The 26831-nt window shown below is 38.7% G+C and overlaps 1 protein-coding gene across 2 annotated transcripts in view; it reads left to right on the top strand.

The window, feature by feature from the left end:
• Nucleotides 1–25739, top strand: part of RFC1 (replication factor C subunit 1) — a 74063-nt gene extending 48324 nt beyond the window's left edge. The window contains exons 10-25 of one of the 2 annotated variants that reach the window (XM_055326132.1): nucleotides 1475–1582; nucleotides 3607–3786; nucleotides 4963–5067; nucleotides 7948–8347; nucleotides 9765–9874; nucleotides 11157–11271; nucleotides 12441–12550; nucleotides 12747–12884; nucleotides 13025–13120; nucleotides 13225–13323; nucleotides 14926–15080; nucleotides 15206–15323; nucleotides 19371–19516; nucleotides 22531–22744; nucleotides 23855–24046; nucleotides 25191–25739. In XM_055326132.1, the coding sequence (XP_055182107.1) occupies nucleotides 1475–1582; nucleotides 3607–3786; nucleotides 4963–5067; nucleotides 7948–8347; nucleotides 9765–9874; nucleotides 11157–11271; nucleotides 12441–12550; nucleotides 12747–12884; nucleotides 13025–13120; nucleotides 13225–13323; nucleotides 14926–15080; nucleotides 15206–15323; nucleotides 19371–19516; nucleotides 22531–22744; nucleotides 23855–24046; nucleotides 25191–25274 (2370 nt within the window). In that variant the 3' untranslated portion in view covers nucleotides 25275–25739. Of the gene's footprint in view, nucleotides 1–1474; nucleotides 1583–3606; nucleotides 3787–4962; nucleotides 5068–7947; nucleotides 8348–9761; nucleotides 9875–11156; nucleotides 11272–12440; nucleotides 12551–12746; nucleotides 12885–13024; nucleotides 13121–13224; nucleotides 13324–14925; nucleotides 15081–15205; nucleotides 15324–19370; nucleotides 19517–22530; nucleotides 22745–23854; nucleotides 24047–25190 lie in introns of both variants that reach the window. The other variant, XM_055326131.1, reaches the window with a different exon arrangement.
• Nucleotides 25740–26831: the final 1092 nt, after the last annotated feature.

Raw genomic sequence — 26831 nt, 5'->3', positions numbered from 1 at the left:
ATGCTTTTGTTTGTGGCCATTGCTCATAAATATGCTTGAGGGAACAATTAACATTTGGTTTCAGATTCTTTTTCACTAAATGCTTATCTGGTAGATGAATGTTTTTCTTCAGGCACACTAAACATGTTCATTTTGTAGAGGCAAGTCTATTTTTATTAAAGTAGAAGAAATCTTTAAATGTTGCTTTATTCTTCACCTTATTTTTCAAAGTTAGAATAGAAATGACTTAGAACTTTTATTTTAGCATTTGAAAGCATTTAATAAATTCAGTCTACCCTGGTTAAATAATTTTGACTTCATAAATGGATGTGCTTCAAAGTTACTTTATAAGTGGTTTATAAATCATAATTATGTTTTTTATAGAATCAATGCTATAAATGAATAATTTTCCCATTTTGGTATGCCTTGGATTCTCCTTTGAAGCTTATTAAATATATGACTCTGTAGTCTGAATAGGTGTATTTTAATAAGCTCAGATGGTTATGAATGCCCACCAGCGTTTGAGAACCACTGTTAAAACAGTAGGATTAGAGTCTAGCAGCTTCTAATGGCTTACTTAGCTTCTAACCAAAGCAGCTTACTTATTTTATTGATTAAAATAATTTATTTGTATAAAAGTAATATTTTTATTCTCAAAGGGATTTGAGCTGGCTTATAAGTTGAAAGAATATGAAATGTGAAGTAGAAAAAACAAGAGACCTTTTTCGTAGTGGTTCTGAAATCAGAATTATCTAGGGTGGTTTTCCCCCAAATACACATGCCCTAGCCATATCCCGTATCTCTGAATCAGAAACTTGGAGTGAGTCCAGGGATATATAGTTTGAAAAGTTTCCCCACGGTTTTCTGAGATAGACCCAGAGGTCTATATGAGAGAAACAGAGTAGGAGACATTCAACCTAGAAAGGAGGTGGTGGTGGCATATAGAATGTGTCTACTTTTTGGAGTAAAGCTTGCCTGTTGTTTGAACCTGCTGTGTATATGAAGCCCTCAATCGTCAGCCTGTAGTACTCATATACTCAGAGGTATAGGGCCATTTATGTTGCTTTAGGGGTGTGCAAGGGTATAGGATAACATGAGATCTCTTCTTGTGTGATCAAGTATACCTGGGGGGGGAAGGGGAATTAATTTTTTCATTAAAATACACATGGTTATATTATGGAAAAGAACTTGAAATTCACATGAATTTTTGAAATGTACTTTTTTTTGTTTCTTCTCTTGGGGCTAGCAGCTTGGCTTATGTACCTAATCTGCCCTTGCATATGTGCCTTTAGAGAGTCAAAAGGCTTGAGAAGAGCTGATACAGGGATGTTTATAAGCCAGGCTTATCTATACTGGGGAGTACTGTGTAGCTTAGCTAAAAATGTTAATTTCAGGACCAAACACAGAAGTGACTTAATGTGTATTTATTGATACGTATTTTGAATTTTACATGAATTTGCATGACTTTATTCAATTTCCCCCCCTCTCCCCAAAGTCTATAAGTCCTGAAGATTCTGAGAAGAGACGCACAAATTATCAAGCTTATCGAAGCTACTTAAATCGAGAAGGCCCCAAAGCCCTGGGCTCCAAAGAAATACCAAAGGTATGAGTGCTAAGAGGGCATGCTGTTTTGTTAGGGCCTCTGGTCCCTGGGTCCGTGCATGTATTTACTATGTTCATAGCAGTAGAGAATTTATAATTAAAAATGAAGAGGGGTCCCTGGTTGGCTCAGTCAGTGGACTGTGACTCTTGGTCTCAGCGTTGTGAGGTCAAGCCCCACATTGAGTGTAGAGATTATTTAAAAAAATAAAATCTTAAAAAAAAAAATTAACAGAAAAGCCTTAGTCACCATCTTTGTGATTTAGGGATTTTTATTTATAGTATGAATTACTGCTTGATACTATTAGAACAAATTTCCCTTAAGTAACCAATAACCCTGGAGGGGCTCAGTTTTGAGGAATATGGTAGTCATAAAACCAGAGCTTTTTGCTGATAGGTCTGGATCCACCAGAAAGGGAGATAGAAGGTATACCAAAAAGAGGATAATCAAATGTAATAGAAGATTTCTGAGAAGGTAGAGAGGAGAGGATTCAGATCACAAATGGAGATTAGTAGTTCCCCTAATAAAGAAGGGATGAGGATGAACCTTACAGGGCTGCGGGGTTGTGTAGGGGGCTAGAGGAGGATGTCAGCCCTGCCTCTTGCATGTGGTGTAAGAAAGACTGTAAGACTCAGCAAGCTCCTGAGAGGACTTTTTTTTTTTTTTAAGATTTTATTTATTTGAGAGAGAGAACATGCACAACTGGGGGAGGAGGTGAAGGAGAGGGAGAAGTAGACTCCTTGCTGAGCAGGGAGCTCAATGTGGGGCTCAATCCCAGGACCCTGAGATCATTACCTGAGCCAAAAGGCAGATGCTGAACCGACTGAGCCACCCAAGTGCTGCTGCTTGAGAGGACTTTAGGCAAAGTGAAGTTCTTAGGGGACTCAATGAAGGCAAGATGGTGGAGGAAATACTGAGTAGAGGTTGAGGATATTGGGTAGGTTGCTGGTCCCACATGTTCTAGAGTGGAAGAGTTTGGTCAAGAGGCTAATAATGCTGAGATTGGTTGTAAAATAGGTATTCAGAGCTGCAATGGTTGATAGTTCAGGATAGGTGATTAGGGTGTGGGATAGAGGCTTGCATGTGGACTTTCCCAGGGTCATTTTGAATTTGTTGAGAATAATTTAAATACCTTAGTGGTCACAAGATTATTTCAATCCTAGAATCATAGGGCTTGAAGGGACCTTGAGTCATTAATCAAACTTTTTCTCTCCAAGCAGATTCATAGCTTTTTTCCCCCCACTAAGAAAGATTCTTTAGCAGGATGGTGAAAGATTGAACTTGTATTGGGGTAGTCTTTGATATTTGCTTAGCTTCTTCATTTCAGGCCTATTTTAAATCTATATTGATCCCAATTCTCTGTTCAAAGGGTAATAAGTAACTTGGAATGGTTTTTACATAATTTTCATTTTCCTTGGTTATTTTATTGAACCATTGCAAAAATTTGAAAAAATCTATAACTATTCATAGTTCCAATTAAGATTAAGTGTCTCCTTCATCCAGTTCTCTTTGGCTAGTATCTTTTGTATATTAAGTTATCTTTCTAATCAAGAGATAATATGATTTTGCCTTTAAGTTACTTACAGTTTGTTCGATTTACTATCACACAGAGAGAAGGGCAAGAGCTCAAACTTGCTTAGCCTTTTTAGAATCAAATTTTTCTTTTTTAACAAGAAATTCTGTAGGTGGATTTTATCTAGTTGTTTAAAGTTTTGCAAATTAGTGATTTAAATATTAAAAAGACATGAGAGTAGTATGAATAGATTCATAAGCTTTAGTGAAGTGTAGTGGATATATATTTTTCATTGCTGGTTTTTTAAGTTTATTAAATGCTAACCTACATGAGAATTTCTCAGGATTTAATTTCAGGTTCTACTTACTTGCTGTGAATTTCCTGCAAATTTTTCATGCTGAGATTATTTATGATGTCAAATGAGAAAAATCAACTTCCTGCAGTTTTGATGCCAAATATTTCTTTGGAAGGTTACCATGTAATTTCCTCTCTGCTTGAACATTTTGGTTTTTAGGGAGCTGAAAATTGCTTGGAAGGCCTTACATTTGTAATCACAGGAGTGCTGGAGTCCATCGAACGAGATGAGGCCAAGTCTCTAATTGAGCGTTATGGGGGAAAAGTAACAGGAAATGTCAGCAAGAAAACAAACTACCTTGTCATGGGTCGTGATAGTGGACAGTCCAAGAGTGATAAGGTGGGTCCTGCTATCTTTTTTACACAGTGAGATAGTCTGCTTGCCTTGGCAGGCTCTTACTGGGACTATTTGTAGTAATGCCCTCTACACAGAATTAAATGAAGAGAAAAATTAGAAAAGTAATTTCATCCCTATATTATTTCTTCTGCAGATGTGCTCTGGCTTCAACTTCAGGATTTTGGCTTTCCAGTTGAAGGCACAGTTCCTGTTCAGTTGAATTTCTCAGTGTAGTATTCTAGTTTAGATCATTTTTCAAAGATAGAAGCAAATGCAGTTTTCTTTTTCTTCTAGGCCTAAATACTTCTATATATGCCACTGTGAGACTCCATCTTAAGTTTTGTTTATTGAAAGCTCTTTTTGTGTTGGGGAAAATTGTTTAGCCAAGTAACAGAGTATCTGATAACTGTGGTTTGGCAAATAGCTGCTTATTTTCTTACCTGACAAGAATCCCAGAAATAGGCAGTTGCAGGGGATGGCCCAGCAGCTCTGTGATGTAGCTAAGCTACTTCCATTCCCCATCTGTGACATCTTGATTGTGTTAGCTTTAGTCTCTGTGCACCTTGCTTTGTGTTACAAGGTAACTATAGCTGTAGGGATTCAGGTCCCCATTTAAGGCAGGAAAAAGGAAGCATGGCATGATGTCACACTTGTTGTGATTGGCTTTATAAGAGTTTTCCTGGAAATACCTCTTGTAGAATTCCCCTTAAGTCTCATTGGCCAGAGCTGTCACATGGCTGCTATTCATAGCTTATAAGGGAGTTTGGGGAGGATGAGGACTTTTCTGATTCTTCAATCGTAATTCATCACCTGGAGGTGGACACATTGGAGTTATTTTAACAGAGAAGATGGTGGGGGAAGACAAAATCTTCCAGAGTAGTCCATCCTGGAAGGCCTGGAGTGGCTTTGTCCCACCTAGGGTAGAAGAAAAGATAAAGCAACCCACAGAAGTGGTAATGTGATGCCTCCATTGCCAGCTCATAACTCTTAGGGGATAGATCTCTTATTTTCTCTTTTTAATGGTACTTTTTCATGAATATGGTTTTTAAAACTTATATTCCAGTTTTTCTAATTTACAGATGTGGTGTTCACCTATGAACAGACCCTAATCATTCTTTTTTTTTGACAAAAGGTAATGGTTAGGGTATGGTTTTAATGATTTGTATTTTTAATCAATAGGCAGCAGCCTTGGGGACAAATATTATTGATGAAGATGGCCTATTAAATCTGATTCGAACCATGCCAGGCAAGAAGTCTAAGTACGAAATAGCAGTTGAAGCTGAGGTTTGTATAAAATGAACTTGATTTATTTCAGTTGGTATATTTAACAACTTTCCTATTTCATAGAGATGTTTCGTGAGTGGCTACAGGCCTGTTACCTAAAAGATTAACTTCCCTTTCCACCACAGATGAACCTACCTTATTTCCTTCTGAGCGGGTGGATTTTGATTTAGACTGTCTTCTTTGGTGTATTTTCTTACCTTTCTTAAAGGAGTATGAAGAGAGCGAGAGCACAGTATAGTGCACCTACCATATCTACTTATTAAACTTTCCACATCTTGCAGTGATTTATACAAAGGTTATTGCTTTTAAGAGTTCTTTGAAGGATATGTCATAGATCCCAGCATGTTATGTCCTTTTCATTTAGAATTTATTAACTTATGGATCCCTGGGTGGCGCAGCGGTTTGGCGCCTGCCTTTGGCCCAGGGCGCGATCCTGGAGACCCGGGATCGAATCCCACATCAGGCTCCCGGTGCATGGAGCCTGCTTCTCCCTTTGCCTGTGTCTCTGCCTCTCTCTCTCTCTCTCTGTGACTATCATAAATAAATAAAAATAAAAATAAATAAAAAAAAGAATTTATTAACTTATTAGGGCTTTTTCAGGATAGAGGCCCATATTAGTTTTAGCAAAAAGGAAAAACGTTGTCTCATATACTCAACTGTGGGCTGGCCGCGTCTGATGTCAGAATTACTGGGTCTGGAGACCACAGTGCTATCAGGACTCTTTCAGTTTCTGTTGCCGTTTTCTGTTTTGTCGTCCTCAATCATTTCCACTCTATTCAGGACTTTTTCCACATACAGGACACAAGGTGCCAGTGGTCCAGCTTTAATGTCCCCAAGCTCTGTCACCCAGGTAGTGAGGTGGTCTTCCTACTTATTGCAGTTAAATAGTCTTGGGGAATTATTGGGATTGGCCCTTCACCCAGTGTCCCCTAATGTGAGCAACTTACATAACCAACCAGAAGTTATCAAAGCTGGGAAATTAACATTGATACCATACTGTTAACTAAAAGTACCGGTGTTATTCAAACTTCACATTTTTCCCCAATTGTCCTTTTTCTTTTCTAGGATCCCAAACTGCATTTAGTTGTGGTCTGTTCTTCATCTCCTTCAATCTATGACAGTTCCTCAGCCTTTCCTTGTCTTTTTATGGCCTTCAAGAGATAATTATTTTAGAGAGGGAGTGAGCATGTGCACATGAGCAGGGAGAGGAGCAGAGGGAGAGGGAGAGAAGAAGACTCCCCACCAAGCACAGGACCTGTCATGGGCTCAGTCTCATGACCATGAGATTATGAACTGAGCTGAAATCAAGAGTCAGAAGCTTAGCTGACTAAGCCAGCCAGGCACCCTGGCCTGAGACTTTTTTTTTTTTTTAAGATTTTATTTATTTTAGAGCTAGGGTAGGTGGGCGAAGGAGCAAAGGAAGAGGGACAGGAAACTCCATGCTGAGGGCAGAGCCCAGTGTAGGGTTTGATCCCAGGACACTGAGATCATGACCTGAGCAGAAATCAAGAGTCCAGTGCCTAACCAACTAAGCCACCCAGGTACCCTCCAGACTTGAGACTTTTGATGAGTACTAGTTAGTTCTTTTGTAGAATGTCTCATAGCTTGTGTTTTTTGATGTCTTATGATTAGATTTGAAGTTACACATTTTTGGCAGGAATTCCACAGAAGGGGTATTTTGTCCTCAATGCATTATATTAGATGTGTATGTTAATATGCCTTTTAATTTTTTTTTCTTTTTTTTTTTTTAGAGAGGTGGGGGCAGGCAGAGGGAGAGGAAGAGAGAATCTTAAGCAGGCTCCATGCCTAGTGCAGAGCCTGACTTGGGGCTTGATCTCATGACCCTGGGTCAGTATGTCTTCCTGTTAGTGAGGTTAACCTTGATTAAACTGGTTTCTGACTGGTTTCTCCACTAGTAAAGTGACTGTTTTCCCGTTTGTAACTGATAAATATCTTGGAGACCATGTTAGTACAATGCTAATAACCTATTTCTCCTCAAACTTTCATCCACTAATTTTCAGCATCCACTCACTGGCAAAGAGGCAGATTTTTTTTCTTTTCTGAGACTTTCACCCATAAAATTCAGCCTTTTAAAATGTATGTCAGAGATTTTTAGTATATTCACACAATTGTACAGCCATCACCAGTATCTAATTTTAGAACATTTTCATCATTCCCCATACCCAGTTAGCCCTCATTCCTCATCCCCAGCCCCTGGCAACCACTGTTGTATTTTTTGTTTCTATGGATTTGCCTGTCCTGGACATTTTAAATAAAGGGAAACATGCAATTTGTGACCTTTGTATCTGGCTTCTTTGACTTAGTATGTTTTCAAGGTTCAACTGCACTGAAATACATGTGTCAGGACTTTGCTCCCTTTCTTTTGGTGATTAAAATTCCATTGTGTATGCATACCACATTTTGTTTATTCATTCATCAGTTGATGGCCATTTTGGGTTGTTTCTATATTTTGGTTGTAATAATGTAGTTTTGTAATTAATTTATAATCATAATTAAATATAATGCTGCTGTGAATACTTGGGTACAAGTTTTTGTGGAGGTGTTAACTTTTAATAAATCAGAAAGCTAGAAAAACATTTACCTTGGATTTCAGGCTGATTATGGAATACTTATCATTTGTAAACTGATATGTTCTCACCTAAAAAATTGCATTTGGGTGCTTTTTGGTGTGTTTATTGATAATTTTTATAAAGTTGGGAAAGTGGTGATTCCACAGCAGCAGGGTTCATTGTAAAAGTGAGACCCACGTTGGGTGGCTCGTTTGGATATCCTGGGTTGCCCTAGAGAGTACAGTTAGCAGGATAGACATTTTGTGTATCTTACCAGCTTTCTATTTTCCTCACTTTTCCAATTTTAAAGATGAAGAAAGAAAAGTCCAAATTGGAAAGAACACCTCAAAAAAAAGACCAAGGAAAAAGAAAAATTAGCCCAACTAAGAAGGAATCAGAATCTAAAAGAAGTAGACTTACTCCCAAGAAGGACAGCTCTATAAAGTCAGTAAAAAAGGAAACAAGTGTGCTTTGGAGATGCCTGAACTTTGAGGAGCAGGTGGCTGAGGAGACAAATGACGACAGCCGGGCTAGGAATTTGGCCGGTGACAGCAGTGAAAACAAAGTGGAAAATTTGCTCTGGGTGGATAAATATAAGCCAACTTCTCTCAAGACCATAATTGGACAGCAAGGTGACCAGAGCTGTGCCAACAAGCTCCTACGCTGGCTCCAAAATTGGCACAGGGGTCCCTCTGAAGACAAGAAACGCGGTGATTTTACAGCTTCGTTCATTTTGTGTGTGTCTGTCACTGTGTAATTGCTCAGTTCCGCATACGTAAGAAAGTAAAATAGTTGGTTCGTTCATCTCTCAGCAAACACTTGTTGAAAACCTGCTCTGAGTTCAAATGCTATAGTAGGCCTCAGAGGTGCTGTTGTGAACAAAACCATCTCCCTCAAGGAGCTCAGTTAGCCACAGACATAGATGAACCAGCAATTAAGATATGTTGTGCCAAGTACTGGTATAGGGGTCGGCGTAAGGTGCTAAGGGCGTGGAGTGTGTGGAGGAAGGGAGAGCTAAGCAAAGACTTGGAAACTAAGTTTCCTAGGGGTTAGCTAGGTGAAAGGAGGGAGGAGCATTGTGTGGGAGAGAATACAGGTACCAAGGTTCGAAGATGTGTGAGCGAGCCACTGAGAGTGCCAAGGAGACTTGGGGGCTGGCAGAGTGTGCAAATTAAAAGCCAAGGCATGCTTACAGAGTAGGCTGCCAAAAATCCTGTCAGTGTTTGCTTTTAGCAGGTCTGAGCTCTGGTTTCTGTGCTTCTTTACTGTGTATTTGTCGTGCAAAATGAACAGTACAAATCTGTATTTAATGTCCAGGGTATTCTTGAAACTGAGGTTTCAGATCACAGATGTTAATAGTGTTTTCTTGAGCTTCACCAGCAGCCTTAGAGGATATTGTGTGAGAAATAAGGCAAAATTTAGTGAGCAGCACAGTGAATTCCCATGGTGATGACTGGGTTGTCCGTGTCCAGCTGGTCACTAGACATTGGCCAATGTTGTCATCGTTTATGTATTGAGCACCCCTGATGTGTCAGACACACATGGGATAAGGGGAGAAGAATGCTCTAGAGTTGGGCTCTACAGGATAGTTGCAGACACACCATCTTCAATTCATTGTTTTTGTGATCATGTAGCTGATGATGCTTGCTGACATTTATTGAGGCATCTGGCTCTGCGATCAGAATGTTTATCTTTACAATAACTCTGCCAGGCACATTGCCATCGTTACCCTCATTTTACAAAGGAGGAAATGGGCCCAGGAGGTTAAATCACTTCTCCCAGTTGGTGAGCGGTGGAATTAGGATAGCTGGAGTTAGGATTGGAGCCCAGATACTCTGCTTCCTGACCTGTGCTTTTATAGAATAGGAAACTCATAAAATTATGGTTTTAAATCAGAATTTCAGAATTAGTTGTAGTGTGTTATTATGGGTATAAGTGAGGTGGGCAGTAGAATTTCACTAAATGATCTGGAAACTCGTTTATGGTTTGTAGAAAATATTCTACAAATTTAGAAGTAAACTGGAGGACTGTGCTTGATTTTCAGTGTATGCACAGTGATTCCTGCCATTCCTGAATTTCTCTTAGATAACGTAGGCTAACACTCTGGAACTTCTTTTTTCTTAGCAGCAAAGTTTGGTAAGTTTGCTGGCAAAGATGATGGCTCTAGTTTTAAAGCAGCGCTGCTCTCAGGCCCTCCAGGTGTTGGCAAGACCACCACAGCTTCTTTGGTTTGTCAGGTGAGTTTTCTGCTATAGTGCAGTTGGAAAGCTAACCCAGGAATGGGCATGTGTAGGAGATACACATGTGTGTGTTAGTAGGTCTGTGGTATATGTATTTTAACTTTCTGTGTAGTATACTTTCTAAAGTCAAACTGTTGAATTTACTTTGGTTATGGGGATATTTGTCATTTTCATCCTTTTTTAATATTGATAATTAAAATAATAGGTCATATTTACGTATGTATCAGGCAATGTGCTAATAAGCCCTTGGCTGCATTATCTTTTAGGTAATATAAATGTGTCTTTATAGACTGTTAGGGATATAAATATCTTATATATTCTTGTAAAAATTCTTTGTACTAAATATACGTATTCTTACCATCTTCATGTGACAAATGAAATGGGCTTAACAGAGGAAGCTAGTGGCAGAGTATGAACTCAGGTAGTCTGAGCCTGCCTTTGCTCTGGTCTCTACGGCTTCCTTATTGAGACAGAGAGAGGAGGAGTCCTTAGAGCAAACCAGAGTTCATGTATCAGAATGTGAAATAATAAAGTGGTATCAGAATGATAAAATGAGGGATTTTAAGCTTGTTTTAAATTTATTACTGGATTTCCCAAGCCTTGTCCTATAAGCTGGTGGTTGTTTTGTCCCTGTTTTATATTTTGAGCATAAATTAAACATTTATTTAATAGCTGGTATAACGGCTATATATTTTCTATTCTATTATAAATATTAAAAAAACAAAAAAAAATTTTTTCCTGGTCTCTACAAATTGTGAACATGACTCTTTTCTCCCTTTATTATTATTATTCTGGAGGGGAATTGCTTTAAGGCATTTTATAATGCTTATGATCAATATAATCAAATTTGGGAAATGAGCCAGAATAACTTGATTTTTCACAGCTTGGTAAGAAGATTGTGTATTGGGACGGTTTGATAATGAATGATTTATCTTTATCTTGAAGAGTCAAGAATTATTTTTGGTATCTTATAATTAATTCTATATCTGATATTAAAATCTTGGGATGGGTGTATTTAATTCTATATAGGACTTTAAGAAGCAAACTTATTAGTAAAACCGCTTCTAGAGGAGTGATTTATCAGCTGTTGTTTTAAGACCGAACTTATGTTTGTGTATGTGTGGTATATATGTATATATTTAAAAAATCTCTTTATATTATGAGGCATATTATCATATCATCTTTGTCTTTTTTATGCCCTCTTTCTTCATTAATTGCCTTGTTTTTTGGGAGAGTTAATTTGCATTGTGATAGTAATGGTTTCCAATATTTTGTTTAGGAATTGGGATATAGCTACGTGGAACTGAATGCGAGTGACACTCGGAGTAAGAATAGTTTGAAGGAGGTTGTTGCTGAATCACTGAATAATACCAGCATCACAGGCTTTTATTCAAGTATGTGGGTATTTGAACTGTTTTTCTTTGGTTATGTAAGGAAAACAAGTTCACTTCAACATTTAGAAACCAGAATTGAACATTACTATGTGCCAGGCACCCTGCTAAATCCTAATGATGGAACTCTTACAGGACAATAGTCCTCCCACCTTTTTTTCAGGTCTTAGAGGTTTCTGAGAATGTGTTAAAGTACATATATGGATATGTTTATGCATTTTTGCACATTATTTTAGAGGATTCATAGTGAATTCAGGGTGATGAGTGAGGTAATAGAGGCCTGTAGATGAAGTGATTCGATTTGGAGCACTAGGGAAAGCCAGGATAATGGGTGACATTTGTTTGACAGATCTTGAAGGATGGAAGAGGATCATTTGTGGTAAAAGAGTTCATATAGGCAAAGATAGTAGCAGAGGAGAAGAAACTATGAAGGTGCCACTATGTTTCTGGCTATAGCTGGTGGTCTAGTATGGCCAGAGTTGATTGGAAAAATAAGATGCTCAAACCACAGACTCACTAGTGCATATTTAGAACCTAAAGTGGCTATTGCATGATCACCTGAATTCTTGGTATTTTCAGTGGTGTAGCAAATCATTATTAAAAGGATTTGCTCAGGAAACATTACTCTGGTTGGTGGGAGTGTTAATTGATACTACTCTGGAGAGTAGTCTGGCCGTATTTCTCAAAAGTGACATTATACAGACCCTTTAGCCCAGAAATTCTAGCCTTGGAATTTAGCAATTGATATACTTCTATATATCCAAAATTACATATACAAGGATATTCATGTAGTATGATTTGTAATAGCAGATGATTGGAAGCATCTTCGTATTTTAATAGATAGTGGTTAATTATGATACATGTGTAAAATGGGATATTGTTAAACAGCCTTAAAAAATGAGGTGTTCTATATTTACAGATAAGGAACAAATCACCAAAATATATTGAATGATAAAACCAAGATGTGTATTTTTACACACATATGTTTTTAATATGTATAGGGATACCTGAGAGGGCAAAGGTGGGAGGGAGAATTTATTTTCATCTGCATATGCTTGTACCTCTTGCCTTTTGTACTATGGACCTGTGTATTGTCAGTTTAAAATGTTTATGTGTTTTTTTAATAAAGCAGCAGTATTTGAGCAATTGCTCTTTTTTGTTGCATCCCATAGCTTCTCAACATGGGTCAGATGGAGCAGTCCATTCAGTAGGCTCGAAACATGCTCTTATCATGGATGAAGTAGATGGCATGGCAGGCAATGAGGACAGGGGAGGAATTCAGGTAAGGAAAGCACTGTAGTTTTGCAGTTTTACTGTTGAATTTTTAGTTGTAGGGTTTTTTTTTTAATATTTAAAGAACTAATTACATTGTGATATTTACAACAATTAAAGCATTTTGCTGAAATTTTCAAAACCTAAAATACTGTGTAGTATTATTGTTTTTTTAATTATTTTTGTGTTGCAAATTTGCCTTTTAGGAATTAATTGGCCTGATAAAACATACAAAAATTCCCATTATTTGCATGTGCAATGATAGAAATCATCCTAAGATTCGTTCTTTGGTTCATTATTGTTTTGATCTTCGTTTTCAAAGACCTCGAGTTGAACAGATTAAGGTATGATGATTGGAATTTTTTTCTCCATCACCCTATCCTTTTTACTTCTTGGTCAGTTTTTAAAAGTATCTGATAAACTTTTTAAAAATACCTGATTATGTGACTTAAAAAAATTTACGATTCCCCTTTGTTAATTTCAGGGTGCTATGATGTCTATTGCATTTAAAGAGGGTTTGAAGATCCCGCCTCCGGCTATGAATGAAATAATTTTGGGAGCCAATCAAGATATCAGACAGGTAAATGGGATAGGTATTATTAACAGTTGCTGATTCTTTTGAATTAATGCCTTTGACTTTTCAGAGTTTCACCTTGACTATGTCTTATTTATGATTTCTGTTAGGTTTTACACAATCTGAGTATGTGGTGTGCACGCAGTAAGGCACTAACCTATGACCAGGCCAAGGCTGATTCTCATAGAGCCAAAAAGGATATCAGACTGGTAAAATAAATTTCCATTTACTTTCTCAAGCTAAAGCATTTCTTGTTCTGTTCATATTAACTTAATAGAAGTAGTTATTATAGTTCCTTGATAACACCTATTGAACCTGTGGATATTTATAATAAGAAAGACAGCTGCTATAAAAGATTTTCTATTTCAGATTAATTTTTCTTCAAGGGCTGTTTGTTAGCGTATATTATGTATAAATTATGAGATATAGAAGTTTTAAATTATATTCATGCTTCAGTAGTTATAAAATGGCCTTTTCAGAGTCCCTTATGTATAGGTTTCATGTTTTGAAGTTTTGGAACTTTGAGAATAATCTATTTCAAATGGCTTATCATTTAATAACCTGTCTGAAACTTGAAACTAGAAGTCTAAGAGCAGTTTTAGTTTCATAGCGAGATTTAGCACACAGTACAAAGACTTCCCTTCTTATTCTCTGCCTCCAGACTCCTGCAACCTCTTCTTCTATCAATACCCCCACCAGAGTGATACATTTGTTATAGTTGAACCTACATCATTATCACCCAAAGTCCATAGTTTACATCAGGGTTAGTTCACTCTTGATACAGCTTCCATGGGTTTTGACAAATGTATCAAGCTTTTATCTACCACTGTATATCACACAGAATACTTTCACTGCCTCCTGTTTATCCATCACTTCTTCCAACCCCTGACAATCACTAATCTTTTTAGATTTTATTTATTTATTTTAGAGAGAGAGCATGAGCCAGAGGGGAGGAGCAGAGAGAGAGGGATAAGCAGACTTTAGGCTTAGTGTGGAGCCCGACACAGGGCTTGATCTCATGACCCCGAGGTCATGACCTGAGCCAAAATCGACTCAGCTGCCTAACTGACTGAGCCACCCAAGGCACCCCAATCACTAATCTTTTTATTGTCTCTGTAGTTGCATCAGTTTTCACAATGAGTCATGTAGTTGGAATCATACAGTATATAAACTTTTTACGTTGGCTTCTTTCTTTTTTTCTTTCTTGAGAGAGTGAGCGAGTATGACTGGGGGAGGGGCAGGGTGTTAGGGAGAGAAAGACTTAAACAGGCTCTATGATGCAGGGCTTTATTTCACGACCCTGACATCATGATCTGAACCAAAATCAAGAGTTGGATGCTTAACCAACTACCACCCAGGGGCCCCCAGATTGGCTTCTTTGAATTAGTAATACTCATTTAAGGTTTCTCCATATATTTTCTATGGTCTTATTATAGCTCATTTCTTTTCTGTGCTGTATAATATTCCAGTGTCTGGATGTACCAGTTTATTCACCTTTTGAAAGACATTTGGATTGCTTCCAAATGTCAGTTACGAATAAAGCTGCTGTAAAGATCCATGTGCAGGTTTTTTGTGTAGTATGTCTTCAGTTTATTTGGATAAATACCAAGGAGGACAATTGTGGATGGAATGGTAAGAGTATAGTTTTGTAAAAAAATACTGCCAATCTGTCTTCTAAGTGACTATACCATTTTGCAATCCTGCTAGCAATAAATGAGAGTTCGTATTGCTCCACATCTTTGCCAGCATTTGATGTTGTCAGTATTTTGGACATTGGCCATTTTTCTAGGTGTGTCCTTCCCTTTTTTTAGGGCCCGTTTGATGTTGCCCGGAAAGTGTTTGCAGCTGGAGAGGAGACTGCTCACATGTCACTTGTGGATAAGTCAGATCTCTTTTTTCATGATTATTCAATAGCACCCCTCTTCGTCCAGGAGAACTACTTACATGTGAAACCTGTAGCTGCAGGGTGAGTGATCAGAGTTAGTAAGGGATAGAATTCACACCCTCCTGGCACAGCGAAGGCCATATACCTGAGAAAGAGGGGTATGAGATATGGACAGTGGTGTAATCCAGACTGGTTTATTTATGCAGGGGCGACATGAAAAAGCACTTGATGCTTTTAAGCAGAGCAGCAGATAGCATATGTGATGGTGACCTAGTGGACCGTCAGATCCGGAGTAAGCAAAACTGGAGTCTTCTGCCTACACAGGTAAGCACAGGGCTCTCCTTAAAATGCAGACTCTGCTTTAGTTAAAGAGAACAAAATAGCTTTTTAGTTCCTGGAGTTATTTGATTCCACACAAATCTTAAAATAATTTGTTCTAAGTCTCTGAAGAAAGTCCATGGTATTTTGATAGGGATTGCATTATACGTGTAAATTGCCCTGGGTAACATTGACATTCACAATATTAATTCTGCCAATCCATGAGCATGGAATATTTTTCCATCTCTTTGTGTCTTCCTCAATTTCTTTCAGAAGTGTTCTATAGTTTTTAGGGTATATTTTGAGAACCATTTGAATGGTAAATGGTTCTCCAACCTTTTATTTTCAGGTTGTAGGTGTCCTTCTGTCTAAAATGAGTCTCTTGTAGACAGCAAATAGATGGGTCCTGCTTTTTTATCCAGTCTGAAACCCTGCGCCTTTTGATGGGGTCATTAAGCCCATTCACGTTCAGAGTTACTATTGACAGATATGAGTCTAGTGTCATCATGATATCTATTTAGTCCTTGTTTTTGTGGATTGTTCCACTGAACTTCTTCTTAAAGGGGAGTTTTAAGAGTCCCCCTTAAAATTTCTTGCAGAGCTGGTTTGGAGGTCACATATTCTTTCAGTTCCTGCCTGTCTTGGAAGCTCTTTATCTCTCCTTCCATTTTGAATGAGAGCCTTGCTGGATAAAGTATTCTTGGTTGCATGTTCTTCTCATTTAGGACCCTGAATATATCCTGCCAGCCCTTTCTGGCCTGCCAGGTCTCTGTGGAGAGGTCTGCTGTTACCCTAATATTCCTCCCCATGAAAGTCAGGGACTTCTTGTCTCTTGCTGCTTTAAGGATCTTCTCTTTATCTTTGGAATTTGCAAGCTTCACTATTAAATGTCGAGGTGTTGAACGGTTTTTATTGATTTTAGGGGGGATCTCTCTATTTCCTGGATCTGAATTCCTGTTTCCCTTCCCAGATTGGGAAAGTTTTCAGCTAGGATTTGTTCAAATACATATTCCGGCCCTCTGTCCCTTTCGGCGCCCTCGGGAACCCCAATTAAACGTAGGTTTTTCTTCCTTAGACTGTCATTTATTTCCCTTAATCTGTCTTCATGGTCCCTTAATTGATTGTCTCTTTTTTCCTCAGTTTCCCTCTTTGCCATTAACTTGTCTTCTATGTCACTCACTCGTTCTTCCACCTCGTTAACCCTCGTCGTTAGGACTTCTAGTTTGGATTGCATCTCATTCAATTGATTTTTAATTTCTGCCTGATTGGATCTAAATTCTGCAGTCATGAAGTCTCGTGAGTCCTTAATGCTTTTTTCTAGAGCCACCAGTAGCTGTAGAATAGTGCTTCTGAATTGGCTTTCTGACATTGAAGTGTAATCCAGATTTTGTAACTCTGTGGGAGAGAGGGCTGTTTCTGATTCTTTCTTTTGAGGTGAGGTTTTCCTTCTAGTCATTTTGCTCAGTGCAGAGTGGCCAAAAACAAGTTGTATTGGAACACGGGGGAGTATCACTGGTCCGTCCAGCTGGTCTTCTGGGGGAGGGGCCTGCTGTGCTGATTTTCAGGTGTTAGCACTTGGGGGAGCTGCTCTGCCCCTGCCTGCTGCCGGGCTCAGCGGGGGTTGTTTACCCCGTGGGGCCCCAGGAGGAACAGCAGCAGTTGCTATGGCAACTCTGGAAGCCTGGATTTAGCCTCCGCAGGAACTACGGGGCTCGGGGCTCTCGGACAGGGGGCTCGGGGCTCTCGGTTCTCTGTCCGCAGGGCCTGGAGGCTCCGGGGCGGGGCCGCTGATCTGCTCAGCTCGGGGCAGGAGCGTCCTCGCTGTCCTGGGCCCTCCCGCTGTCCTGGGCCCTCCCGGCCTCTGCCTGTCCCGGAGGAGGCCGGATCCTGGGCTGTGTCCCGGCGCCCTGTGCTCCGGGGCCTGCGCTGTTGGATTCGCGCTCCCGCCCCGCAGCCCCCTCCCTGGAGCCGCTCCCGAGCCCCTCCGAGCTGCTCCGGGTCGGTCCCCCGTGCGCGCTGCAGCCCTTAGGGAGCTCGGAGCACTCTCCTGCGCTCGCAGGTGTCTGTTAGTGTCCCAGGGAGCCTGAGGGCATCCCCGCTCTCCTGGGTCCTGCTCCAGCTCCCTGCGAGCCCCTTTCCGCCCGCCCGGGAAGGTTGGTGCAGCTCCTGCTTCTCCGGGACGGGGCTCTCCTGTCCTGGGGACACTCGCCCCGGCCCTAGCCCGGCTCCTCGCGGGGCCCCTCCCCCTCGGAGGCCTTTTGTTTCTTTATTTCTTTTTCCCCGTCTTCCTACCTTGATAGAAGCGCGGACTCTTCTCACTGTAGCATTCCAGCTGGTCTCTCTTTACATCTCAGGCCGAATTCGTAAATTTTCAGGATGGTTTGAAGGTTATCTAGGTAATTTGGTGGGGACAGGTGATTTGGGGACCCTGCTCTTCCGCCATCTTGCCCCTCCCCTCCTGGAGTTATTTGAAATACCAGATAAACATTATGGCTCTTAGGGCAAAAATAAAGTCTTGTTCTAAATTAAATCACTCTGTGGTCACAATTGTGATTTCTTAATAAAAATTTTTTAAAAAGCCTTATTTTTCAGGGTTTCAAAATGTTTTATGTAAATTGACATAGGGAAATAGGAACATTAGATTCTTGACGTAAGTAAGATGTCAGTCAAAAGTTTTATTTGCTCTGCTTTATCTTAAGAGTCCATTTCTTTTGTCATTTTTTGGCTCTCCTAAATGGTTACTAAGTAGCTCCTAGTTGAAGTAATGCAACCAGGGCAGGTCAGCAGCTGATATGTGAGTAATAATAAGCAAGGGACTTTTGGGAGGCCTCCTCCTCTCTTAATTCTACTTATACATTGTTGGAAAACAAAAAATAAAGATGCATTCTGGATGTAAAGAATCCTTTCTATTATGTTTTACAAGTGTTCACTTTTTATTTTTTTATTTTTTATTATTTTTAAAAGATTTTATTTATTTATTCATGAGAGACAGGGGGGGGGGCAGAGGGAGAAGCAGGCTCCATGCAGGGAGCCTGATGTGGGACTCGATCCCGGGTCTCAAGGATCACGCCCTGGGCCGAAGGCAGGCGCTAAACTGCTGAGCCACATGGGGATCCCCAACTGTTCACTTTTTAAACTAATAATTGTACCTTTAAGAATTTATCCTAAAGAAATAACTTTAAACATAGGAAAAGATTGCTGTACAAAAATACTATATTAGTTTTGATACTGTAAGACATTGGAGAAAATCTCCATGTCTAGCAATAGGAGAATGATTATGATAAATACTCTTGATGGACTATTACGCAGTCCTTAAAATTATTTATAAAGATTGTCTAATGCTTATGAGAGAATATTGTTAGAATAAAGCAGGATACAAAATTTATGTGTAATTCCAACTTCAAGAAAGTATAAGCCCTGGATAAAGAAGATATTCAAGAATACCTTTTTTTTTTTTTTTTTAAGAATACCTTTTTAAAAATCTTTTCTTGGGGCACCTGGGTGGCTCAGAGGTTGAGCGTCTGCCTTTGGCTCAGGTTGTGATACCAGGGCCCTGGGATCGAGTCCTGCATTGGGCTCCCTATAGGGAGCCTGCTTCTCCCTCTGCCTATTTCTCTGCCCCCCCCCTCATGAATAAATAAATCTTTAAAAAATAAAATCTTTTCTCAAGTGCTGGTTTACTTAATACTCTATTCAGTTTTCTATGCTTTGATCTACCTGTGCTGTCAATAGTTTATGTTAAAGACAGTCATGTTCCTCTTAAAATCTTTTGTGCATCATCAAGTTTCTTGGGGTCAGTTGGTGCGGAGACCTAGTTAGCAAGATCTCTCTCAGGGCCATAACGTGTTTTGGACTGATCTGTTGTTTTCTCTGGGAGTAGCTTCCCCTACCAACAGATGAGAGACAGAGGGAAAGGGTGTGATGCCCTGGAATTAGGTGCCTAGGACAGTGTGGCTTTGTTTGCCAGAAACGACTCAGAAGCCAACAGCTGTGTAGGAAGCAACTTTGTACTGAATTCAGATTGTGGACTGCAATTGATTTTTTTTTTTTTAGGCCATTTATGCCAGTGTTCTTCCTGGAGAGCTAATGAGGGGGTACATGACCCAGTTTCCTACTTTCCCAAGCTGGTTAGGGAAGCACTCATCTACCGGCAAACACGATCGTATTGTACAGGATCTAGCACTGCACATGAGTCTCAGGTAAGTGGTATTAGTTCATGTCTGGCATTTTATCAGTATAGCGTATTTAGCTTTTATCCAGTGAGGATAGTGTAAATTAAAAGATTTGTGTTTTAGTTGTGATTTTATTGCTAACTAGATAAATGACCCTGGATTGCAATCCTGCTAGCGATTGATAAGTTCCTTATATATTGTGGGCCTGAGTTTTATTATCTATAATAGGTATAATACTTGTTTTATCATTTAAAAGGATACTTTGAGGATGAGCACAGTTGGTAGATGTGCCATAATTTTAAGATAAATATTGAATCTACGTAAATCTGAGGTAGTGCTACTATTTATTATCGTGACTACACCTATTACTTGTAGGGATACATAATGTCTCAGCTTCCAAATAATTTAATAGGAAAAAAGAGACTATTTAAATAAATGAACTAGTTTTTACCTATCCTAGTAATAAACTGAACTAGTCATTTAGGATCGGGGACACAGTTTAGCATATAACAATAGGAAGCAGATGTGCAGATGATTGAAAAATCAGTGTGCTTGGAGAAGTTTAATGAAGTCCAAAAATTCTTGTTATTTGGTACAATTTTGTTAAAGTTGAAAAACTTAGAAAATGTGCACACACCCAAATATTCAGTGAACTTTAGGAATTTATTTTTAACCACAAAGAACTACTTGAGTAGTCTTCTTTCTTTTTCTGATCTCTGGAGGGAATATTCGTTAACATTGGTCCACTCTTAACTTTTGTTTGAAGCTGAACTGAAATGCTTCCTTTCTACTGTTCCTATAAAATTCTATGTTCCCTCTTCCTAGCCTATAGCATGGCTCTTTTTTTGCCACTCTTGTATTAGTTTCCTATTGTTGCTGTAACAAATTGCTAAAAATTTAATGGTTTAGGGGTGCCTGTGTGGCTCAGGCAGTTAAGAGTCTGCCTTCAGCTTAGGTCATGATCCTGGGCTCCTGGGATGGAGCCCCACATTGGGCTGCCTGCTCAGTACGGAGCCCGCTTCTCTTCTGTCTGCCATGCTCTCTTTCTCTTTCTCTCTGTGTCAAATAAAATCTTAAAAAAAAACCCTTAATGGTTTAAAATAACACAAATTTATTGCTGTCTTAGGATGCAAAGAATGTCCTGGACTATCTGGGCAGGCACAGTGTAATTATAAGGATCTTTACCAAAAAGAAATAAAAGGGAGACAGCAGTATCTAGTCAGAGAGGGAAAGAGATTCTAAGATGTTACATTGTTGGCTTTGAAGATGGGAAAAGAGACCATGAGCCAAGGGATGTCTATGGCCTCTATAAACTGGAAGGAGTTGCTTTCCCCACTGCTCGTGGTCAAAGTGTAAGGCCTGGCTCTAAGCTTTTCTACTCCCTGCCCTCTGCTTTTAAAAAAGGTGATGCATCCCTGTGCCCTGGTGGTAGGTATTCATCTTTGATGCCCCCACCGTTTTCATGTAGATCATTGGCATTGGACTTCCATCTTGTTTTGTGGCTGTGCTTTTGTATGTCTGTCCCCTTTTCCTGTTAGACCGAACATTTCTGGTGATAGGAACTGAGGCCTACTCATCCAGCACATTAAATTGCTCCATGAATGTTCCTTAATGAATCATATACAGGACATTGTCATCATCAAAGGACATCTATAGTGAATTCAGAATTTTTAGAATAAATTAGGACCTTCCTATTTAATTTTTTAACCCTAAGTCCTTGAACTTTTATAGATCTCAGTTTATCTTTAAAAATGGAAGTACTATTTTAGTATTAGTTCTAGTTAGGGTGATAGGTGCCATTGCGAATCTGAAAGCTCTTTGATTTTTATTAATCCCAAAGGCAGTAAAGTACAAATAATGCTAGAGGAATTACAGATTTCTGAGGTTAAGAACCCTTGATTTAGGAACACTAGATGATACCTTTAGACTTTTCTAGAGGTATTTTCTGTGATTCTAAGTAGAAGGTAACAGTAATTAACAAAATACGAGAATACTTTTGAGAATACTTTGTTTCATGATTTTTGTAGGCACTGTGGCTTAGGGCTTGTCTTCAAGCACTAATAGTGCTTGGTTATGGAAGACTACTGAATCTAGAGGAAACGGGTGAATTTAAAATACGAGTTTTTGGATTCTTTGACAGGAGCAGGGTTCTAGATTTTTGATCAAGAGAACTCTTCAGTTACCTAAAGGCAATAGCAGGGCCCATTAATAATTTAGAAATGTTTATGGGTTCTGAAGCCCAGCAACTTTTGAGGTTTCTTGTTTCCTCATTTGATGATGGAAGCAGCTGGATTGGAAAGGTTTAGATTGGTGGCATTTTGTTCTAGTTTTGAGTGACCATATTTTAAGAGCGAGTGAGAAAGTCATTTCATGATAGCATTGTTGTTCTCAGCAGATGCGAGACTTTTTCCTGAAGCCTTCCTCTCATAAGTGTGGACCACCTTGTGATTCTGCAGGGACATTTTCGGCAGTTTTCTAAGTTTGGGGAAAGCCTTGCTCTAGAACTAAAGATTTTGGAGTAACCTCATATTAGGAAATATGAGGGAAACATTCATATATAATTTTGCGTGTTACAATCAGAGATCAAATGGTGTTACAAGTCCTCATGTAGGAAGTAGCACTGGTACTTGAGGTAGGAAATCTCACTGCCTTTTCCCGATGCTTGTAATATTTGGAACTGGGAATGAGTAATATTTGGTTATAATGAGTATGAGCACATAGAAGTCCTGTTGTTGCCCAGGCCTTGAGAGTAGGTTGGAAGTAGAACCTACATTTGTGTTTTTCATTCACTGATGCAGATAAGTAGGAAATCCATTCCCTTTGAGCACACTGGTGTGTATCCATTATCCTGATGTTGTAGTGAGTGCTAGGCTTTTTCTCTACCAGCTGATTTATTTTTATTTTTTTTTCTACCAGCTGATTTAAATAGTAGACATTACATTGGGCATTATTAAAGGTGGATTGAACTTGAGCATTTATGTCTTGAGCTTGGTGGTAGTTTGCCACTGACTACAGTTATGCCTCTTTTGTTTTGGTTTAAGAACTTATTCCAGCAAAAGGACTGTAAACATGGATTATCTGTCACATATAAGGGATGCACTTGTACAGCCCTTGACCTCACAAGGGGTAGAAGGAGTACAGGATGTTATTGCTCTTATGGATGCCTACTACTTGATGAAAGAAGACTTCGAGAATATCATGGAAATTAGCAGCTGGGGAGGGAAACCTAGTCCCTTCTTCAAGCTGGATCCCAAGGTAAATTACGTAACTAACCCACTGGTTCTCCATCACTTGTAATTACCAGGTTTATAGTAGGAATATTTCAGAGATGTTGTAGGTGCTTTAAAAAGATTTAATTTTTCCCTCTTAAATGCCTTTTTGCTTCTTATGGTCTATGCTTTCCATATTTGAGTGCAGTATTAAGAATGGAATTTGACCTTAACGATTTGTAGTTCTATCATTGCTTTACATTGAGTGAAAAAGCAAGACATAAAATCTGAGAAGCAAATATAAATGTATTCCTTATAAAAGTGGGCGGATGAGCCTGGGAAAATAAATCAGGTGGTGGTAATATGAAAACAAAGTTGTTTGTATTGGCTGAGGATTTTGATGCTTTTTCTTAGTTTGCCTAATCTATGAATTTAGTATTTATTATAGTTGGACATTCTATTACGTAATAATGTATTCCTTACTTTCATTGTATAAAGTGACATAACATGAATTTGTAATATCCAGTACTTCATACTCTGCCTGTTTCTTTTATCTATATTTCTAGATATATTCTCTATGGCTTGCCTTCTCTAGAATTTTGACCTGACTTTATGGTTATGGGTAAATTCTCATGAGAGACCTCCACTGTTAGTGTTCAAGGACTAAATTGTACAGTTATGTTTAGAAGTTTCAAATTAAGGCTTTTCAAGTTACTTAGTATTTTGAATTAACCACTACTATTATGGTAAAGGAAATTTATGTATTTTGTGATAATTTAAGGCCAACTTTTAATTTGTACCTTACTGTAACCTTACTGTAAGTCTTTTTTGATTTATTGATTCATAGGCTTCTCACTTTGTAAAACTGTGGAATGCGATAAGCAGGCAAAAATGATGAGTTAAAGTTCTTTTTTTTTTTTTTTCCTAATGTTCCCAAATACTAGTTCTTGTTTTTGAGTCATGGACTTTATTAAGAATGCCATGAAAAATATAGACTTCTCCATAGAGAAGTCTCCATGTATGTAAATACACTTACATGTACATGCATAAATATTTTGCTAAATATTTCAAGGACCCTGCAGGAACTCATGAAACCTTTAAATGTATTGTTTGGCACTTACATTTTTAACAGACTCTTTCTGTTCCTTTTCTATAGGTGAAAGCAGCCTTCACAAGAACCTACAATAAGGAAGTCCACCTTACTCCATATTCACTTCAAGCAGTAAAGACACCCAGACACAGCACAGGCCCGGCACTGGATTCTGAATACAATGAAGAGTTAATTGAAGATGACTCTCAATCTGATGAGAAAGACCAAGACTCTATGGAAACTGATGGAATGATCAAGGTAGTATTTTAAGCTATAGACAGGAAATGCTATGATACACTCTCAGTAGTTTATCTTTTCTTGTGTAGAACTTGCCTTCTGAAATTATTCAGGGCCTATGTTTAAGCTTTTACGTTAATTACTTTCAGGGTAGAGAAGTGTAGATTTTATTTTATTTTTTTAATTTTATTTATTTATTCATGAAAGACACACAGGCAGAGACATAGGCAGAGGGAGAAGCAGGCTCCATGCAGGGAGCCCGATGTGGGACTCAATCCCGGGACTCCAGGATCAAGTGCCGAGCCACCCAGGTGTCCCAGATTTTATTCTTATAGTCAGCTGCTTATAATAGTGGATGAGCCAGATAGCAAGAAAATAGGCCATCATATTAATGGTCATATGCTGTGTTAGAAAAAGTACCATTTTTATTTGGCCATTGTTGTGTGCTTTACCACAGACACATATTTCTACAGTTTAAGAAAAACATTTTCAATGAAACCATTTCTCTCTTCCATAATTTGTGTTTTACTATAGCCATTGAACTGCCTATAGAAGTTTCTGAGAATAAAACAATCTTGTCTCGTGCTAGGAAAGATTAAAATCATTTATGGTGTCAGCCCACTGTTTACCATTGGCTAAGGCAAAGGAATCTAGTCTGTTCTCTTCTATCCTTAGTGTGTGTCATCCTTGTCCCTCGTTTCTGTTTTGTATATGCAGAGGTAGGAAAAGTGGCCTTCTGCGGTGTAGCTCTCTAGTCTTATGTAGACATATGAACAGAATTCCAGGCTCAAACTAACTGAACCTGTTTAGATCTCTAATCTGAAACCGGAAGGAAACGAAATTCACTAAAATGTTACCTTATTAGTAAATTATCTCCTACTCATTTTGTCTTTCCTAAATATACCTGTGTCCTAAATCCAAGAAACTGTATGCCTTGGAAACATATCTTAGTTCTAGATTCTAAATAGCTTTTCAGTAGTTAAAGGCTCCAGATAGCCTAGTTGTTGCTTGAAAATAAGCCTAGCCTAGTGGTAGTTGAAGATGTTTGCAACCTTTCTTTTTACTAAGTTGCAGGTAAAGATTTGCTTTATTTTAGAAATTAGTTTATTTCATTTCCTCATAAGTATAGCTATTAACTGTTTTGTGCATTCTTTCCTCCCAACAGAAGAAGACAAAATCTTCAAAGCCTTCAAAATCAGAAAAAGATAAGGAGTCCAGAAAAGGAAAAGGAAAAAGTTCAAAGAAATGAAACTGTTTTTCACTACTGACAGCCACTTTTTACTCACCCTGTTGACCAGTCTAGCTTGTCTAGATAATGCCTTGTTTTTTCCAAAGGAATCATATTTTAGCATAATGGGGCAACTCAGTTATCCCATTATAAATAAGTGGTGGTACAGCTAGAGGGATGTAACCAGTAGGCTAACATACACCTCTTATAGAGGTTGATAGGACTGCTTGGGTCCTCCACTGTCCCGTTAATCTACTTGGATTGTGCTTCAAATTGACTGTGTATAATCCAAAACTACATGTGGGCTTTGGAGTCAGATTTTAGTCAACAATAATATGCCTGGGAGCATTGGTACTTAAGGCAACTTTTGTAGGCTTAAGAATTTATCCTAATGGCCTTTATAGGACCGGTGCTGAATTTTTTTTTTAAAAGGTAGTTATTATTAATGTGGTGAAATTTTGTAAATAAATGCGCTAATACAAAACAGTCACCACCTAGAACTGGTATTCTTTGTATATTGTCAAATATCTTCAAAATATAAATTAGGAATAAAAATGTTCCATGTGATACATTTGCAAATTCTTAAGAATGTCAATCTTGTACAGTAAAATAATATGTTGGTATATTACATTCCTTACTAGTTTGCAAATGATTGGGTAAAAAGCTAATTATATTCTTCACTAACGAACTATGTGATGCAGAACTATGGCATTTGGACAGTCAGAACTCTAATGCCCAGCTTGATTACCTCTACGAGTGCCAGCCATCTCTCTCTTGTGAACATTGTGTCATGGAGAGGCCTTTGTGGTATTATTACTAGAAGGTATGAGGGGCTGGCTGTTAAAGGACTGCCGCATTTTTATCTTTCCAGAGTCTCAGCTCATCGGGTTCAGACCAGTAGAGTCTAGGCTGGGTCAGACATAATCTTTGTCTCACTCTGGCTTGGGACAAAATGAACACTGGCTTTTGTTTACTTTGTCTCTGGGAGAGCTGGTTCTGCTCTGTGACTGATTCTACAAACTGTACTGGAATTTTAGATTGTACCTGTACTTGCTGAGTGGCTTTGAGGCTGTGAACTAGCCTGGAGTTTTGTTGTCTATTTGGAAATTTTGTCAGTAAATGCTCAGAGGTATGTGCTAAAAGGAATGTAAAATTAGGATACTATTTCCTCCCTTTAGGTAATTGACAGTCTTGTTTGGGAGGTGAGACATAAAGTTCTTGAGACATATAAAGTGTATTTACCACTTTAGTGTGAAAAACGTCTTTCATGTAGACTAAGTTCATTATGGGAATGAAACATTGCCTTCAGCCTTGCCCCTCTCTTTGTTAAAGCCCAGCTTGAAATTTCTGCTTCAGGGAAGATCTCCTTGATTGATAACTGCCTCACCTCACTAGTGGGGTGAACATGGCTTTCTTTTGCATATTCTTCCCTTTCTATTGTTTTTTGATACGAAAGTCATGTCTGCCTACTTGTTTGTTTTTTACTCCCTAGGAAAGGGAGTGTAATCTACTTGCAGCCAGAACAATGAATAATGTCTTTTACTGTAAATTATGATTTTGTTATTAATTCTAAATGCT

This window comes from Nyctereutes procyonoides, unplaced genomic scaffold (assembly GCF_905146905.1).
Source record: "Nyctereutes procyonoides isolate TBG_1078 unplaced genomic scaffold, NYPRO_anot_genome, whole genome shotgun sequence".
Classification (NCBI taxonomy): Eukaryota; Metazoa; Chordata; class Mammalia; order Carnivora; family Canidae; genus Nyctereutes; species Nyctereutes procyonoides.
This window is presented reverse-complemented; position numbering and strand designations above follow the sequence as displayed.